Source organism: Bombus fervidus, chromosome 16 (genome assembly GCF_041682495.2).
Source record: "Bombus fervidus isolate BK054 chromosome 16, iyBomFerv1, whole genome shotgun sequence".
Lineage (NCBI taxonomy): Eukaryota > Metazoa > Arthropoda > Insecta > Hymenoptera > Apidae > Bombus > Bombus fervidus.
This window is the reverse complement of record NC_091532.1, coordinates 2,832,176-2,850,828: the sequence shown is the minus strand read 5'-3', so window position 1 is coordinate 2,850,828 and position 18,653 is coordinate 2,832,176. Positions and strand designations below refer to the sequence as shown.

Here is an 18,653-nt window from a genome sequence, read left to right as displayed (position 1 = left end):
ACCTCCGTGTCGACCGTGGATCCTTCAGGGAATACAAATTGGACGTTTCTCGTGTTCCATCGGACGCCATGAAACGGTGGTAGACGCGTGACTAACGGTAATCCATGGCATATTCGCGAGTTACGAGGCTCGCTCGTTTTCCCAGGTTATTTCATCGTTTGTAAACGTGGAAAGTGCTATCGCGAACCGTGCACGCTCGTCACGGTTTCGTTTTCGTTCGAAACATGCCGTTGAATCGAGTTTGGTCGTGTTTCGGTCACCACTAGCCTTTGAATAGGTTAGCCTCTTCGTTATAGATTTTAGGTTTAACGTTTCGTCCAACGTGAACGAATCGATGATCCTATACAATTGTGTAACAAGAGAAAAGAATTTGTCTATTAATTGTTTTTAAATAACGTTTACTAATTGTTTGCAAGGTAAAATTGTAATCACGAATAGTAAATACCGTCTGTTCTCTTTGCGCATAGTATTCATAAAGATCAATAATCATCGAAAGGAAAATTATGCACCCCCGTTTTGCTGATGGCTTCCAGGCACGCAATTTGATATATCATCGACTAAAATTTCGTATATTTAGCTTCACGAGTTTAAACTTACCAGTAACCTGACGATCAATGTGGTCTAACGTTTCTAAAAATATTTGCTTAATTCCATCAATTTAATATTTTGTTACTGTACGCTCTGATCGAAGATCGAAGCAGATTTAGTTTACACGTATATGGGTTATTTATTCATTTAAAAACGTTGTATTAGAATCATTGTACTCGAGTGTATAAAAAAATCTAATTGGTTCTATTATAGAAATTTAAAACTTAATCCTCAAGGTTTATTTAACCTATTCGAAGAGATCGTAGTAGCGTTCCAATCTTTTATCATTTTTATTTCTAATATTTTTTTTTCAATTATACCTTATTTGAATAACTTTAAACTACATTAATATTCAATACACATGCCTCCTCGATGACCATGAAAAACGTAATAAAGCAGTGGGTAAAATTGCTAATTTATACGTAATTGCTTCCTTGTGTAAATAGATATAAAGAAGAGTTTAACGACACTCATTTGTGGAAACATTAACGAGCATTCTTCGAGGAAATTTGTATTTTCGTATACACATATCTGTTCTCATATATTTTCTTAAGTAACGTCGTAAAACAAAATAAGATTAAGCACGAACAAAGGAAATTGTATATTAACAGAGCAACGAATAACATGATAATTATCAAAGTTTCAAAATGTATCGTACGACTTACTCGGCTCGATTTTCCTCCGTACAAGTTCCATTTCCACCTAGAACACTATTAAAACTTCTACCTTAGGGACAATTGTGCTTTACTCGCTTTCAACGCTCGTTTAAACTGGTTCGAGGAGAATTACCAATGAAACGTTATCATAGGTAACGTAAGAAGCTTTCTGCACGCCGTTTTCCACCGAGTTTCCCCCAGCTCGCATAAAGCACCTTTCGTGGAACTTCCGTTCCCATTGTTATCGTTCGTTGGTCAGAACCTGTCGTGCAAAAGCATCGCTTCTTGGCTGATCGACGATGTTAAGTCTGCCAACAATTGGACCTCATTGTTAAGCAGATGAGTATTCGGAAACTGTGAATAGTTAGTTTTCGGCTAACAATCGGTGATTAGCGATCCATAGTCTGAACTACAGCCAGCGTCAAAGATTTAATCGCCCGAGGTAGTTTTCCCTATCATTAGGAGTTCTATCAAGTGAAACGGGAAGGTTTTCGCGTCATTTGTTTCGTCGTATTTTATATTCATATGATTTAATTCAAACGTATCGAACACTTGTACGATACTGTAGAAAAGAAGATACGAAAGGAAGGATTGACTATTATTTTTGTAATTACATTTGTATAAAATAGAATTAAATAATATAGTTACTTCGGATAAGTAGAGAATTGTGAACAATTAAAGATAATCACAATTTTTCTATAATTCGCTTCCGATGAGATAAGAGAAGTTGAAAAATAAAAAGTATATTGTTTTATAGAATGCATTGTACGTTTACGTGATGTAGAAGCACATCGGGTTCTTTTCACTACCAAGAAGTTGAACGTCAGCACGTTAGAAATTCGATGCGAGCCACGAATGAGAATCCGATTGATAAAGTTAGTCCGAGTTTCTTGGGTTTCCTATTCGTGGTAGCCGACGCGCAGATTCGCGTTCATTCGCGTAGCTCGACAATCCCGAACAAGATACCGTCACATTCCATATCGACTCTGTCATTCGTTCTGTCAACCTTTGATGGAGTTTCTGAATGCTGTTGATATGTATACTCTGTGTTCAGCAAATGGGTTTGCCTTTTGTTCGAAGAAAAAAAGCAAACGACCCGAGTGATCTAGATACTGTCTGCAAAATAATATCTTTAGATCGTAGCTAATGACTTGATTGCATGTGTATAAAGTATAAGTAGTATAAAGTACATATGTATTAAAAACGTCTAAAAAGAAAATTAATATATATATATATATCTTCATACGAAACTCCTTACTCGTTTAAAGAACTATTTAATATTTGTGGCAATAGCATTGGGACATAAATTAATGGAAAAAATAAATTTCGCAATAATAGCAAGTAACAGTCTCTATTGCCTGGCTTATTTATTTTTCTGCCCCATTAGCTCGACACCGTATGATCCGAATTAGAAGCGATCTTGACACTAATTCGCAAGTAACTGATCACCTCGGTAATCCGTGTTCGTCGGATCTTATACACCGATATACGTAGCTTGTTTAAGATACAACGCATATCGCGTATTCGTTTCAGGTAAAACGCTGGAAAGGGCTTCGTATTTAGAGTGCCTGCACACGTGCCCTTAGTTGCACTCGCGACGTTCGCAATGGAATGTCTGTCGTCTTCGGACGATTCGCAAGAATTTCATTCTCAGTTGCTATTCGCTAATTGCGAGTCGTATTATGAAAGGAGAACACTCGACGAATGTAATCTTTTTCCACGGTGAAATAATTGTGGCAAATTTTTAAATCGTTTTCTTTTGAATTTTTTATTCCACAATTACACGCTTTGTTATATATTAAATAGGATCGAATATAGATAAAAGAATGGATTTCCAATGGTAAATAAAAACGAAACGAGAAATTGAAAGTTACGTTTCGAAGGATCACCTTAGAAATGATATACGATAAGGATTTTGTGGCTAGTTACGAATGTCGGTTGCATAATCCGTTTAAATAATTTCCACCGGGTAAAGAAATCGACTCTTGCCTTTACCGACTATGAGCTAATTTCGTTAATTATCTTAACGAAGTCGATATTATCACGCGCGGGTAACGATCCACGATAATTATTGCGCTGTACGAAGGAGGATATTCGAGTCTTGAGGACTGTACCTTCTACGTTTTGTATGCGATATTTCCTGGAGGATCATTACAGCAAAAATCGTTGAAAAATAAACGACGAAGGAAGTACAAATGGCAACACGGAAACGTTCGCTAGCTGAGACGAACTTATTACCGTTGGAACTTGTGACCGTCGCGTCGTATCGTAGAAATGTAAAGAACACGATACTCGATATTCTTTTCTCTGTTTCTCGGTAGAGGTACCGAACAGTGTAAAGAAAATTGAAATATATTAATCGACCGAAACGATTGAAAGTATCGGCTCACGAAACGAGACGAAAAGGTAATTAGATTTCTAATAGATGGCGGAAGAAAATTTAACGTAAAAAATCGATGATTAACGAAATAAGTATAGCCTAGTCCGAAATTTGATTTTTCGTAAATTTGATCGTATCTCAGTATCGTAACATTTTATCTCAAAGAGTAATCAATTTTCTACTTACATACGCGAGTGAAACGTTAAAATACAACTTTCCCAAAACCATTAATTACAACCTATAAAATACCAAAACACTCGCCTTAACGTTATTTTTCTCGATTGCCGGCAAATTGGTAAAAAAGAAAAAAAAAAAAAAGAAATCATTTACTGACGCGCACGAACGGCGTGAACAAATTCCAAAAACAGGCATCGACCGGTTTACAGGCAAACGATCTACGGATGCAATTAAAACCGTTCGTTTCTTCGTCAGCCAAGGACTTTCGCCTCTGTGTTGCACGAGGTCAGGTACACGAGTCTCGCGGGTCCGAGGCCTCGTTTCACATTCGAGGAACACGAGCGAACGTGCGGTTACCAGATGACCGTACAATCGTGCGGGTAATTAGCGCGGAACTGGTTTCATCGTCGGATCGCTCATAATTCGTGTCCCGACCATTAGCAGTTTCCCTGCGATCGTAATCGTTGAACACGATCCTTCTTTTAGCGTACCAACGTGGGATATTCACTTTTACTCTCTTTATCTGCTATCTATCCTTTATTCTTCTTTGTCCTTTCTTTTTCTTTGTATCCGTTGCCCGGCTGCTTTGTTCTATATGGTTTTAAGTCGATCAATCGAGTTTATTTGTTGCTCCTTTGCCGCAGATTCTCAGGATGTCGATCTGGATGCTATACTCGGAGAGCTGTGCGCCCTGGAGCGCCGCTGTGACGGCGACATCGCTTCTACACCTGCGCCCGATTCGCAGAGACAGGGCCGACCTAACAGCACCAGAATCACTGCTGGGGATAATACCGATATCGGGAAAAACGAAGGAGGTTTGTTTATTAAGAATTTAATTCGTCAGACGAGTTTTCTTCTTTTTTCTTTCTTCTTTTAACGACTCGAGTGTGATTATCGAATTATCTCGCGAAGATTCGTTGCTCGAAATAATAGATAGATCGATAGAATAGCCTTCTTTTATGGCAAAAAAACGCAAAGTGGAATAGAAATTTCGGTTTTTTATATTCTCTGAGTAGACTCGAGAGTGATTAGATTATCTGGTTAAATAATTTCATCGATAAGTAGTAGTATTATTGACGATACGATATTTCAGAATTTTTATGTGCTACGAGAAATATCCGAGATAAAATTGTTATCGTATAGCAATATCAACTTTCTAGGGATAAATGAAGACACTTAAATAGAATTATTGAATCAGTAAAATTTACTTTCTATGGCTAGAGCCATTCGAACATTCCTATCCGACGTTATCCAATTTGCAGAACACTCGAGTACGGCTAGGTGAAACAGTTACTCGAAACTTGTAATTGCAAAGCTGTTTGCAGTTGTACCTCATGCATTGTTTAACAGCTGTCAAATATTTGTTCCAGCTATGCGCACCGATAGTCCTGACAATGACAGCGCGTTCTCGGACACGGTGTCGATGCTGTCCAGCGAGAGTTCCGCGAGCAGCAGCGGTTCCGGGCACAAACCACCTCAGACCGCCATGCACACAGGTCCTCAGCAACAATCTCATCAACTCATGGGTGAGTTTCGATGCGTACTCCAATCTTTGATCCTCTAAAATTCGATATTCTTCTCAATTTAAATTATTTATGTATTAATACCGATGTATCTTTTCTTCTTCTGCTTTTTAAGACGCTGCAAGCCGAGTCAAGGCAGAGAAAATCCGCTTGGCGTTGGAAAAAATGCGCGAAGCCAGCGTTCAAAAGCTCTTCATCAAAGCGTTCACCTTGGACGGCAGTGGTAAAAGTTTGCTTGTAGACGAAGGAATGAGCGTAGCGCACGTGTGCAGGCTTCTAGCTGACAAAAATCACGTGCCAATGGATCCAAAGTGGACGGTGGTCGAGCATTTGCCTGATCTTTTCATGGGTAAAGATATCTTCGTATCGTTTATTATTAAATGACGTAAAAAAGAAAAAGTCGCAGACGTTTATATTGTAATTATGATTTCATTTTTCAGAGAGGGTATACGAAGATCACGAGTTGCTGGTAGAAAATCTTTTACTGTGGACCAGAGACTCGAAAAATAAGCTGCTTTTCGTCGAGAGGCCAGAGAAAACTCAATTGTTTCTTACTCCAGAGAAATTCCTTTTAGGTCCATCCGATAGGAGTAGCGGCGAATATGACGATCATTCGCGTAATATTCTTCTGGAAGAATTCTTTTCCAGCAGCAATGTTGGCGTACCAGAGGTAATTAATCGTTAATATTTTCGATTTATTACTTTTTTTATTTTTTATTTTTTATTTTTTTTTTATCGAAAATTATGAAAGAAGAAAGATAGTGATCACGATGAATGGCATAAATATTGTCTGTATTTATTTATACGCCTCATCACCCTATGTATAAAATATAAATAAAACCTTTGTCGACTGTTAAATTTATTATTGTATTGATTATGCAGGTCGAAGGACCATTATATCTGAAATCTGACAGCAAAAAGGGATGGAAAAGGTATCACTTTATTCTACGAGCATCCGGCCTCTATTATTGGCCAAAGGAAAAAGCTCGCACCGCTCGTGACCTGATTTGTCTGGCTACTTTCGACGTGAATCAAATTTACTACGGCATTGGTTGGAAGAAAAAATACAAAGCTCCAACAGACTTCTGTTTCGCTGTCAAACATCCCAGATTGCAGCAGCCAAAATCGACAAAGTACATCAAATTCCTCTGCGCTGAGGATAACGCGTCCTTGGAACGATGGATGGTTGGAATCAGGGTGGCCAAATATGGAAGACAATTGATGGAAAATTACAGAACCCTGGTTGATGAACTAGCCCAGGAGGATCTCGACATGCTGGCCCACGCAAGATCCTGTTCCGTTAGCTCGATCGCTGTACCGGCACAGAATCAAACTCAGTACAACACGACCAACGATAACGCTCGTCAGTTCACGGAGAATTCAAGGCACAACGCGGAAGTAGCTAATACTAGACAGTATGACAGCCAGAGACAAAGTTACAATTCTGAACAACGACAAAGTTATAATAACGATGGTAGACTGAGCAGAGCCAGCAGCTCGAGTTCCAGTGGATGCCTTTCTGATGGAGCACCCAGTAGTTGCGAGGTAATTAGACAGATTTGTAATTTCATTTGTTTTCTCGAGAGACTGATACTGTTAACACGTCCAAGATTGGTGATGTGGATGTCGGGAAATCGTAACTGTGCTCAATCTTGTCAAGATAGACTATTCTCGATAGCGTTTAGCATCGGACAACAGCATATTTTCCCCTTATGTACTATTGAATGGTTACGTTACAAGTATATTTTATTTTATATCGTAGGTAGCTTTCGAGTGTGGCGAGTTTCCAACAGGTACGATAAAAAGGAAGCCCTCGATGAATCCGAAATTGCCCCTAACATCGATCACGAGACAATTGAAGGAAGTAGGTGAAACAGTTCGCGATGAGCCGGATTCTTGTCCGAGTCCAACGAGCTCGGGTTCTGGAACATTGACCAGAAGGCATAGTCGAAGGAGGAGCGGCACTGATTCGGATGGATCTGGAACTTTGAAGAGACATCATCGATCTGGCAACGCGACTCCGGTTAGTCCTGTACCGCCTGGCACACCGGTTAGAGAACGAGCAAGTCCAATGGGATACAACAGATCAGAGAATCAGGAACCGAAGACACCAACGAGTCCGATACCATCGTGTATGGTGAGTATTAGGCGTTTTCATACATCTCATTTTTAATTACCAAGTTGATGAAAGAAGATGTTAAGATGCTTTGCCGAGTGCAAAGATGGAAATTCACAAATATACCGTTTAACATTTTTAGAACAATCGTTAACGAAAAGCGTCACTTTTGCAGATGGATTCGATTACTTCGTTACCGCCACCACCGTCACCCTCAAGAGTGGCAGAGGAAGGAGAATCCGACAATGAGCCACTTCCTCCACCTCCACCAGAAATGTTCCGATCGAATCTTTCCCTGGATTCTCTACCACCGCCTCCAGCGCCTGGTGAACTGCCAATGTGCAACACTCCAGAGCTCACGGGTTCTTCGTTAAGTCTGGCATCTCTTCCGCCACCTCCAAGTCCTTTAGTCGGTGAAACAGGAACTATCCGACGCGCTAGGCCCAAGCAATCCACACCTACAAACTCAGTAACTCCAGAGAGTACGCCAACTCACACGTCATCTAGACCGTCGACCAATCAGCAGATGTATTCGAATCCAAGCAACTCGACGATACAGAATAACCAGAGCTATAGTTCAAATACACAAAACGCTCTTCACGCGAACAACGCGACAAATTCGGTACCCTCTCCGCATAGTTCCTATCCAGGGTCCAGCGCTAGCACACCAACGTACGTTCCAAGTTCGCCAAACTTTGCCTCGCCTCCTCCATTCGTTCCTCCGCCAGCTTACGGATCCCAGCAACAGCACGGCAATAGTTCAAGCCTGACGAGACAAAACTCAAAGGTAGAATCGATATACGGAACCCATCCGACGGTTCACCAACACAACACGGTTCAACCAATCAGGCCAAATCCGAACATGGACACTGTGCGACGAAGTGCCATGAAGCAAGGTTCCGGACATTACGCGGCTCCTCCTTATCTGGCAGAGTTGAAAGCTGCCTCCAGTCCCCAGCCTCAGCGTAGAGTAACCATTCAAGAACCACCAACGTCGCCCAAATCGAAGACGGGTACTGGCAAGAAGATCACGTTCAATCTTCCGCCTCAGCAGGAACCAGGGAGTCCAGCTTTGCCACAGAGAAAACCGATGCCACCGAGAAGGTCGGATAGCACGAGGCTCACATCTCCCAAGAAGCTTGCCGCATCTGATCAGGCGCCTCCAGGTGATTTCTTAAAGGATCTTCAGAGAGTAATGAGGAAAAAGTGGCAGGTTGCGCAGAAATGTAAACTGGATTCGACCACCACTCCTCACGAAGTTCTTGGTTTTCGCGATCCACCGCCAGCCGTGGCTGATTACAGAGAGACCAACGTGTCGAACTGGGTTCAGGAACACTATGGAGCTGATAATTTATACGAGAATGTCTACGCGACGGATCCACACGCTCCAGTGGAGTACGCATCCAGTCCAGCCCGGCAATCAACTGTCAGGTTCGCAGATGAGAATCGCAGCATTAATATCGTGAACGCGATTGCCAGTAAAAGAAGGCCACCTCCGCCACCACCGAAAAGGGCAGAAACTACCCATCTGACCACAACCAGGGCGATGCACTGACAATAGCAGATACTTCAGCCCCATCCCGAAAGGCGATGGTTTTGCTGTTTGTGCAGCTGGTGGAAGGGCTAACAGAGGGCGAGAGTACGAGGTCCTAATAATCGAGTCTACACGTTGATCGTTCTCTGTGTCTATCGTATGCCTTGGAACGAGGCGACGAAGAGAAAAGCGGAAGATCGACGATTATCCTTGAAGAGAAGTTCAGCTTTATGTTGTTCGTCGTACGTCGCCAGACTTTTGCATGGAATCACACGGCTTGCCTGGAAAATCCTTTGGTGTTTACCCAGAAATTCAAACAGCTGCGGCCCGTTTTCTAGGATAATCGATGTACAATCGTAGGGTCTCGAGGACGAACAGTCGGATCGATACTGCCAATCGAAACTGATCACGACGAACCGAGTTGACGGGTCACAGGCTCGAGCTCTACCGGTCGAATATAGGAGAATTTTCTTTAGCAACAAGTTTTTTGGTATACCGCGAATCGAAGCTGCGGATTAACTTATCAACGAGTATCGATGTCAAACATCAATCTCAGCTTCGATATGTCGACGGCCGATCAAGTTTAGGGCGTAAAGAAAACAAATACTGCCGTATATATTGAGGATGTGATATAATAAGTCTTAAGCTGCTAACTTTCGTTGTCCCTTCGGAAGCTTGGAACGATTGTCGATTTCCGAGCGATTTCGATGTCGATTTTCGTTTCGATATCGCCACCAACTTGCGCTCTTTTCGGTTGGTGACGAACGGATTTAAAAATGAAAAAAAAAAAAAGAAAAATGGAAAAAAAAAGAAAGGAAGATGAGAAAATAAACGCACGAGAATCGCGATCGCATTTCTCTGTGTGCAAATTAAATAATCCAGAGTTCACTAGGCTTAGTTAAGTATCTCTGATATTCGCTGACGCGCGTTAAATAAGATGAAAGGACGGTTGTTTTTTACGTTATTCCAAAGGACAACAATTGTATCGTGACGCGAATAAAATGAATATGAACGATGAATACAAACGAGATGGAAATTTTGTTACTTTGTGGAGGAGGACATGTTCCTCGTACATATGAAATGAAAAAAACGAGAACAAGAGGAAAAAGACACCGTTCACAGAACCACACGCAAGACGATCACGTACTGCGTTTTTTAAAAGCCTCGTACATAGGTGTGTATGTATATAAATGAAACACGTATGAGCGTTTATATCAATATATCGACTTTTTGATGCTGTATGTTTAGATGGTATCGTACGATATTGAAATATCCTCTGCGACGTGTACGCGATAACGCATAATCTATTTCGATGGACCTCGATCGTGAATTCTACGCGCGACGCTATTTGCTCTTCGTCGCCGAGGCTATTACACACACAATACACATACACACAAGAATACATCCAATTTTTACGACCAACGCGATTGTTACGCTGACTCTTTAACGTATCGCGCGACCTACAACTCGAGATCTTGTTCATGAAATTTTCATCTCTTCTTTCCGTTTTCATTACGCTGCCGCAACTTCCTACTAAATTATCGATGACATCGGAACGTGACTCGTTAAACGAGACTTCGAAGCGATCGAACAATTTCGTTTTCGATCGATCGCAGGAAATACGTGGACTTTGAAATTTATTTGTACCGAGCTTATTAAGTTAACGTAATTTTACCTTTTACCGACTGTACACTGTTAATCCGTATTTCAACAAGTGAAATAAGAAATAAAATAAGGATTCGATATTGTCAATCTTATATGATTTGGTGCACGATCGAACAAGACTTCTTTTACTTTTCTTTCTTTTCTTTCTTTTTTTTTTTCTAATCGACATACGAAAACAATTTTTCATGGATTATATCGATTTGTACCAAATCAAGTATACTTACATACCTTTAAGAATCACTGCTTTTTTAACATATTCTCTGTTAATTACGTATACATTACATGCATTGATATCGATTTAATTCGCTCGAACGTTTCTAACATTTCATAGCTCGGTTCGCTATACTCGCAAGTCCACGATGTATCGACACGTTGAAAATTCATAAAGTCGATAGCGTCGAGTGATCCAGAACGATCTCGGAGAGCATCCATCAACTTTTCTACGCTACTTCACCCATATCTGTCTCAATCTTTCTAATCAATGAACTTGGAGCAACTACGCTCTATCGTACCGTTTTATACAACCATATCGATTAAGAGCAATACGAGAAGGGGCATTTTCTGCCATTAGAACTCGTGCGATCGCCAATGGAACTTGCAACAACGGCCAACTAACAAGCTGTCTAATTTTTCATATCGAAGCTATGTACCAAGGAGGGCTGTTAGACTTTTTCAATTCTTCCGACGAGAACACGATTTTGTGTTCTTATCGAATCGTTCTAATTTGGACGAGAACATTAAATAAATAATGGAGTCTCGTCGAGTCGTGAGCTTTTTACGACGTCATATACCGGAAGAAGCGACGAAGATACGATATTTTCTACTAGCCGATTTTGATAAAGAGCTAGGTGTCAAAGGGAGACTTTTTTACGCGTATCCAGTGCCTCTCCTGGTGAGCAGCATTTTTCTAATTACCCAAACACCGACACACGAGACTCCTGCAACCGTTTCTTCAAAATAATTCGTAAGGTATGAAAGAATAGAAGAGAATTGATGTCGATTTAGAACGATAATCGTCGTCTGCCGTGCCCGCGGTCCAATTAAAATGAACCAATAATAGCGATGGTAACGATATTGATAACAATATTCGTTTTTTTTTTTTTTTTGGGACTAATCATATTATCGATCTTAACAATATTGACTGTCGCGTGTGTCTGTCCTTTACGATAGACTCGCGTTTCTGCGATTATCCTGTGACCGGCTTTTCCGCGTTCAGGATGGTCTGCTTGATCGTTGACTAGTACCACGTGGAGCTCCTTTAACGCGGTTGCTCGAGATTGAAGAGGAAAAATACATGGGTACGACTTAGAGAAGAGTGTTAGGATGATAGATTTGAAGAAGAGAATTTTGATATCGTTTAATACTGCTTTATTTGCGATTGGAAATAGCGAAGGAGTGATTCCGGATGTAGCTTGTTTCGAATTAAAAGGAAAACTAGCTTTTCATTTTCAAGCAATCTTTTTGATCAAGCGTAAATAATAAAAAGTGAATAAGCGTATAATTTTAAAAAGGAATATTTTATGTTTAAGATGAGGAGCTGAAAAATTGGTTTTTCTCTTGTTCTTATTAGTTTTTGATATCTTCTAAGTGGAAAGTATAATATAGTTTTGAGTAAATGTCGGAGTAATTTCTATTAATATCGAACACCCTGTAACTGACACGATTTAAGCGATGTTTTTACATATATTTGTATTATTTTGTAAGGTTCGATTTATTTATTTTAATTTTGTACATAATTGTGATTCTAAAGTTAGTACAAATATTTAATAAAAGTATGTAGAAACGAATAGGATGTTTTAAGTTCATATTTTAATTTAATATATAGAGATTTGTTTTCTTTTTTTTTTTTTTAGCGATATCTTCCTTTTAAGGTTAACCCTGATATTAAATAAAGAACAGTGGTTAACGTTTCGGTTACCGAGGGAAACTTATACGTTTGTTTAATTCGTGTCTATGTCTACCATCGATAAAATTATTCGCACAAATTGCAACACGAAAGGACGTAGAAAAATATGTAAGACAAAATATAGTAGAAAAATAATTCCATTATTACAGTAACTAGACATTTAAATATTTGTTCAGCGTAATATAAGAAAAAATTGGAAGAAAGGAGGGCATAGAAAAATACCTAAAGTATTTTCATAAAATATAACGCACGATTAACTGTACCATCGCGACAACTAATAAAGCAATAAAACGTTTTCTAATACCAAGAGAAAGAAAAGAAAAGAAACACTTTTTCATATGGAAGTTCTTTCACACATTTTACCAATATTAATTACGTTTCTTGCTAGACGACACTTTATGAAGTTGCCTTTTCTTGAGCAGCCCCGCAAAGAAAAACTCGCGCCACGTGGTTCCAGTTTCTCAGAAATTTTGTAAGAACGGCCGGCGCGAAGCCAACAACTCCTTTTTATACCCGTACAGTTTAAGGAAACATTAATCGTGCTAAACGACAAGAAAGAAAGAAATTCATAGAACGAGAGAGAGAGAGAGAGTGAGAGTGAGAGAGAGAAAGAGGGAGAAAGCATGTCGAAAAACAGCAGGTAGCTTTAGCGGTAGATTGCTTGATCGTTTCCGTAGCGCTGATGAACGCTGATTTGATTGAGTGCCGCACACTTTGGAGCGCCAGCAAGAACGATCACGACCAACGATATATGGACGATCGACGATTTATGTCATGTATCTATGTTCATTCCACGATTAAAATGGTCGCTGATCTTCGAGAAAAATTATTTCACGCCAGAAAAAAAAAAAAAAAAAAGAGAAGAAAGAGATCATTCGGCGATGGAACATCGTGTCGATCGAGACTCGCGTTATTGATCGAATGGTTCGACTGGAAAATTGAATTCCCTTGCTTTTTAGTAAAAGGGTCGAGTGCAATTGGAGGAAATTTGTAAACGACGCAAGATCGTGTATCGTAGGATCGTGAATGAGAGAGGAAGACGAAATGGATAAATGTTAACGATGATTGTAAAGGAATCGATGGTGTGTTCTTGAAGACGACAAGATGAAAGGGTGAGAGAGAGGGGGGAAAAAAGATAACACGTTTATCGTTGTGTATCTCGTACCTAACTACACTTTCTTTTCTTCTTTCTCCGATACCGAGTATACCCTGTGTTGTACGTACGTTTTTTGTAAATATTGTAACGAACAGACGTGACAAAGCGCAGAAAGATGAGACAAAAATGAACGATCGTCGAAGGGGTTGTGAGAGACGCCCGCGACCGATTTTAATAATAATAAACGCACTATTTATGACGATGAGGAGAAGGTGATTTTTCGTTTTTGTCGCGCACTATACGCGTACACGCACGTACGAATCGTATCGAAGGGGTGAAGCTGAACGAAATATAACGGGAGGGCGTGAAAAAGAGGAAGGGAAAAATATAGAATGGAAAAATCCGGTCTTGCGAACGGGGCTCCACTGCGTTTCGTTTGATTTATCTGGTTAACTGTTTGGCCAACGAATAGAAACGAACTATTTGGACACACTGTGTTTGCAAATCTCATCGATTTACGTTTCTCTTACGCATACTTTTAGAAGTTTATAGACCCGTTTAATAGTTGTTTCTCGCTATTTTCTGTTTTTCTTTTTCTTTTCTTTCCGTTCTTTTTCTCTTTTAGACTATCGCGACGTTAAAAAAAGAAAACAAAGAAAAAAAAGCGACAATATCGATTAATTTCAAAGGATCTAACTCGACGCCGATTGTTTTTTCGATATATTGACACCGAATGAAAATGACAAAAAAAAAAAAAAAAAAAAATAATGCAAGCAGCAGTTGAAATATTATAGGTATTATATTCATGTTTTTATGTAAATAAATTTTTGGTATATTTCAATGATCGTGGATTTGTTTCTTTCTTACCCCTTTATATAATCTAGAATTGTCATTCACAATCTGTGGCTTAGATTAATCTACTTACATGCGTTTAATTTCACACGTTACTTTTGTTATTATTATCTATAAATATCAATCTTATAATCTATCTAATACTCTTCTTTATTAATACGTATATCATGGACAGTATCTTACTCAACGCAGATACGATTATCACTTTTTCAAAAGGATTTGCAAGATGTTCTCGTAAACGAAGCGAAGGAAATTCCAAACAGTGAAAAAACGAAGCATGTCGATAAATCAAGTGCGATATATTCTTGTGTAAGTAGCGATTTTCATTCTCCATTTTCATCCTTAGAATATCTTCGGAAGAAGATCTCGGATCTTGGAGGTCGAAGACTTTCCATTCCAGCGAGCGCAAGTGATAAAACTGTGCTCGTTGCTGTTCATAAAGCGCTCCAATAAAAAAGCTTCGCTTTTTAATATTCCCGTGGTGCAGCAGAGGCCGTGTCGTGCAAGTACGCATAAACTGTTCGGCTATTGAATTTCCTTTGCATAAAGCCGGTGCTCGTATATGCTCGTATAACGTAATATCATCTCTGATATACGATAAAAAAATTAAACGTCCATTTTCGGTGTTTCGACGCTTCGTCGAGCGATTTTTCAATCTCGTCCCGTAAAACCAGTTTATCTTACAACGAAGTAAATTTTGTAAAAAGAGGAAGATTCCATCACCCGTGTAATCGAACGTGTCTATTAGGTTTGCGAAGATTATTAGTAAAGAGAGAGAGAGAGAGAGAGACTTTCTTACTTTTTTCTATTCTTCTATCCTTTCTAACGTTTCTTATCGATGTTCGCAGGACTGTAACCGATTTATTTTATATTTTTGTGCACTTTATAGTTTATAACCTACTACTAGAAACGCTTCAAGAAATCGACGAAGAAATAGGAAGCATTTAATCATAATTTCAAGATTATGACAATCACAACGATACGGATAAGTAAGTAATTTTCTTTTAGGTGGTACTGCTTTCGTAACCATGGCCCATACATTACCTTCACCTATGTTGTTTCATAACTCGAGAAGATTGACGTAAATATATGAAATTGCCGGCTGGCTGGCCGCCGCCCGTGGGCGCGGAGCACAATTTTATAGGTTCCTTTTACGACTTATGGGAGTCGTGTGTTCTACTTTGCGTTTACGTTATACGCGACCCTCGAGCGTTTACGTCCTCCTCCGTCAGGAATCCTGCTCTTTTTTTTTTTCTTCTTCTTCTTTTCTTCTTCTCTATCAGAAGCCATCCGAAAATGCCTATCTTGCTTCCCTTTCGAATTCTTCGAGGGTATACTACTCCCCTTTAGATCTTTCTCTTACACGCACGAGAATATGAAACCATCGCTGCCACAAAACTTTTACGCGTAACGCGTCCCGTTTCACGACTCAAATTGATGCACGTGCTTCGCCGCGAAATTCTGCTCCTCGGGGCTTCGAATGTTATCAAACTTTCGTTTTCAGGTTTTCCCTTTTCTTTAATTTATTAGTTTCCCTTCTGCGGACATAGGTTTGATCGAATTGCTCGCAACATCCGAGAAATTTGTAAACGTAAAATTTGAAACTACGATGCCTCGGTTACAAACAGCTATCGTGACTTGCGTAAAGGATCCTGATCAAAAATGATTAGATTTGAATAGACTGGAGTAGCTGTCGAGCTTATACCCGTTAATTGGCTACTGTCAATTATAATTTCGTTTTCTAAAGTCGCTAACGCTTCGTCCGCTTATTCTTCCAACTGTCTTTTTTTTTTCTTTCTTCGTTAGCGTATTTAACGAAGCTCCGAGCGTGTCTAGACAGCGAGATTCGACAAGAATTCGAAAGAAGGTTCGAACACTCGAGGCACCTCGAGCGATATGGCACGAGATTTCGCAAAAACGTCGCTGTAGATTGAGTTCCACCTTAGGTAGTTCTTTTTTCATGGCTCGTCTCGTTTTTCTAATTCGCTAACGATTTCGCGGCCGTGGGCATCACGGGACGCTCGATTACGAGTTTAAGGTAGCCGACACTGGAACAGCGTCGGCGGCGGCGAGCTCGACTCCTCGTAAAATTATCCGTAATAAAATCGTGATTTACGCGCGTGTTCCTGGAAAGCAGACCGCTCGGAACGTTCCACTATCCTCTACTTCGCAGTTCCCCACTTGTGTCTGTTTTATCTGTCCGTTCGTTCCATGGTTCGGGATGGTTGTACGAAGTCGACGCAACTCCACGAGAATCACCGCGTTCCTCTCCGTTCTCTTAAAACACTTTGACCTTTCCGTGCTTCGCGTTATTTTCCAGCATGCCGAAAGGTTCCGCCGACAGAGATTCGAAACAGACTTTCTGCATCTTCTGCTTTGCCACAAATCTTCGCTGAAAAGATCCATCGTCGCGTCTTTTACATTTTTAACGCGTTTTTATCGTTTTTCTTATTTTGATCGTTTCAACGGCCCACTCGCAAACGAAAGTTTTAGGAGAAACGTTCACGAAGAAAATCTTCCTTCGATTCGTTTCTCATTCACGGCCAAAATTAGTCGGCCATAAAATTTCTAATAATCCTCCAATTCCCACCCGATCTACCCAGGTAATTTCCAGCAATTCAGCCTGAAACGGTGTCCCATTAAAGCTGGCCACAAGTATCGTGGAAATCTTGAATCCGCCGCGGGACAGAGTATAAAAAAGCTACCGCAACGACTTCTTCGTTTCCAACCATTTTATTGACTTCACGGACGAGTTTGTCTATCCGACGGCCAGTCAATTAAGTTTGATCGTCGAAAGTTCCGTGGACCGGGAATCAACATAAGCTCGCGCGTACGCAAGTCCCGATATTCCTGGCGGGCCAATCGGACGTTGCGCGCTCGTGGGATCGGCATCGGTTTTACGATCGCTCGATGCCAGACGTTCCATCGAAATTAAGATTCAGAGGCAGAAACTTCGTAAGTACTAAAGGGATGTTCGAGACGGGTTATTTTATGCGTTTGCGCGCCCCGCGTTTTATGCGGATCTCGCGAATAATCGTCGAACGACACGTTTCTCTTTCGTAGACGGAAAATCTTCCGTGGAATTTTTTCATTTTATGGAATCGTTGAAATTTCTCAAGGTGTCTGTGAAGTTTCTTCGTATTTTGGTATTTGTCTCGCTTTGTAAATGAAATTACGAGCAAGAAGAACTGAAAATCTTAAAATTCAAACTGCCACGATTTCTCCGCAAGTTCAACGAGGAACAAGGAGAAAAGAACCGTGCAGAAGCTTCGTTTTCATGGCCGTGAGACGAGAGACTACCAACGGTTCACTGTACGCACACTGACCGACATTCCTGCGGTGCTTGAGAATGTGGACGCTCCACAACCGTGTCGCAAGATTAAAAATCGCTCGTGTGAATCATCCGCGAACGAGGCGCCATGCCTTCGGGGTGAACATTGGCTAACGATGAGTCAAGGTTAGGTGGATGATTCAAGAGGAAGTTGAAGGGACAAGGAATTTTCTAAGACCGAAGCACGACTATTACGTTTGAAAGCTGGAATTCTACAAATGCATGTAACATCAGGAGAGACGAGCACGTCGATCTAGTGTCGAGAACCGAGGATATTCATTGCGGCTAGTTCGTTTCATCGTTTGCGGTAACGTAAATTCGAGTGTCACGTAGAAGCGAAACCCTTCGCGCATGATAACGCGCTTGTATAATAACCTAAGTGTTTAGCTTCCACGTACGCGAGAATTTCACGCAGTGGTCGAAAATATAATTTATCGTGTAACAAGCTCGCACGAATTAAATCGTATCTTGAAAATATAGCAACAATTCCTATGCCAAGCTAGTAGGAATGTTATAACCAGCTGAAAATAAACAATGAACAGATTTCGTAGATTATGTGTTTCAGAATGTAGCAAACGATCGGTATGAATAATTGCTCGCTGAGAATTTACAGCGTATTGGTACAGCAGGAACGATAAAACGTATTTAATATGACGAAAGCACAGCCTCGTATAGCATAATTTCCCTCAGTTAAGAATCACAGTTTGCTATACGATCGAATGAATTTCACTTATTGGATTTCTGAGTAATTGAAAGGTAATCGAACGTTACGGACCGGTTCCCACGGAGTTTCGGCATCTTTACTTTGTTGTTCGACAACTCGAAATTA

At 40.4% G+C, this 18,653-nt stretch overlaps 1 protein-coding gene across 4 annotated transcripts in view; it reads left to right on the top strand.

Moving 5' to 3' along the window:
• Positions 1 to 10,731, top strand: part of LOC139995847 (uncharacterized) — a 142,045-nt gene extending 131,314 nt beyond the window's left edge. For all 4 annotated transcript variants that reach the window (XM_072019710.1, XM_072019708.1, XM_072019709.1 and 1 more), the window contains 7 exons: positions 4,446 to 4,616; positions 5,172 to 5,327; positions 5,440 to 5,673; positions 5,765 to 5,994; positions 6,207 to 6,869; positions 7,087 to 7,461; positions 7,616 to 10,731. In XM_072019710.1, coding sequence (XP_071875811.1) covers positions 4,446 to 4,616; positions 5,172 to 5,327; positions 5,440 to 5,673; positions 5,765 to 5,994; positions 6,207 to 6,869; positions 7,087 to 7,461; positions 7,616 to 8,995 — 3,209 coding nt within the window. In that variant the 3' untranslated portion in view covers positions 8,996 to 10,731. The remainder of the gene's footprint in view (positions 1 to 4,445; positions 4,617 to 5,171; positions 5,328 to 5,439; positions 5,674 to 5,764; positions 5,995 to 6,206; positions 6,870 to 7,086; positions 7,462 to 7,615) is intronic.
• The last annotated feature ends 7,922 nt before the right edge of the window (positions 10,732 to 18,653 follow it).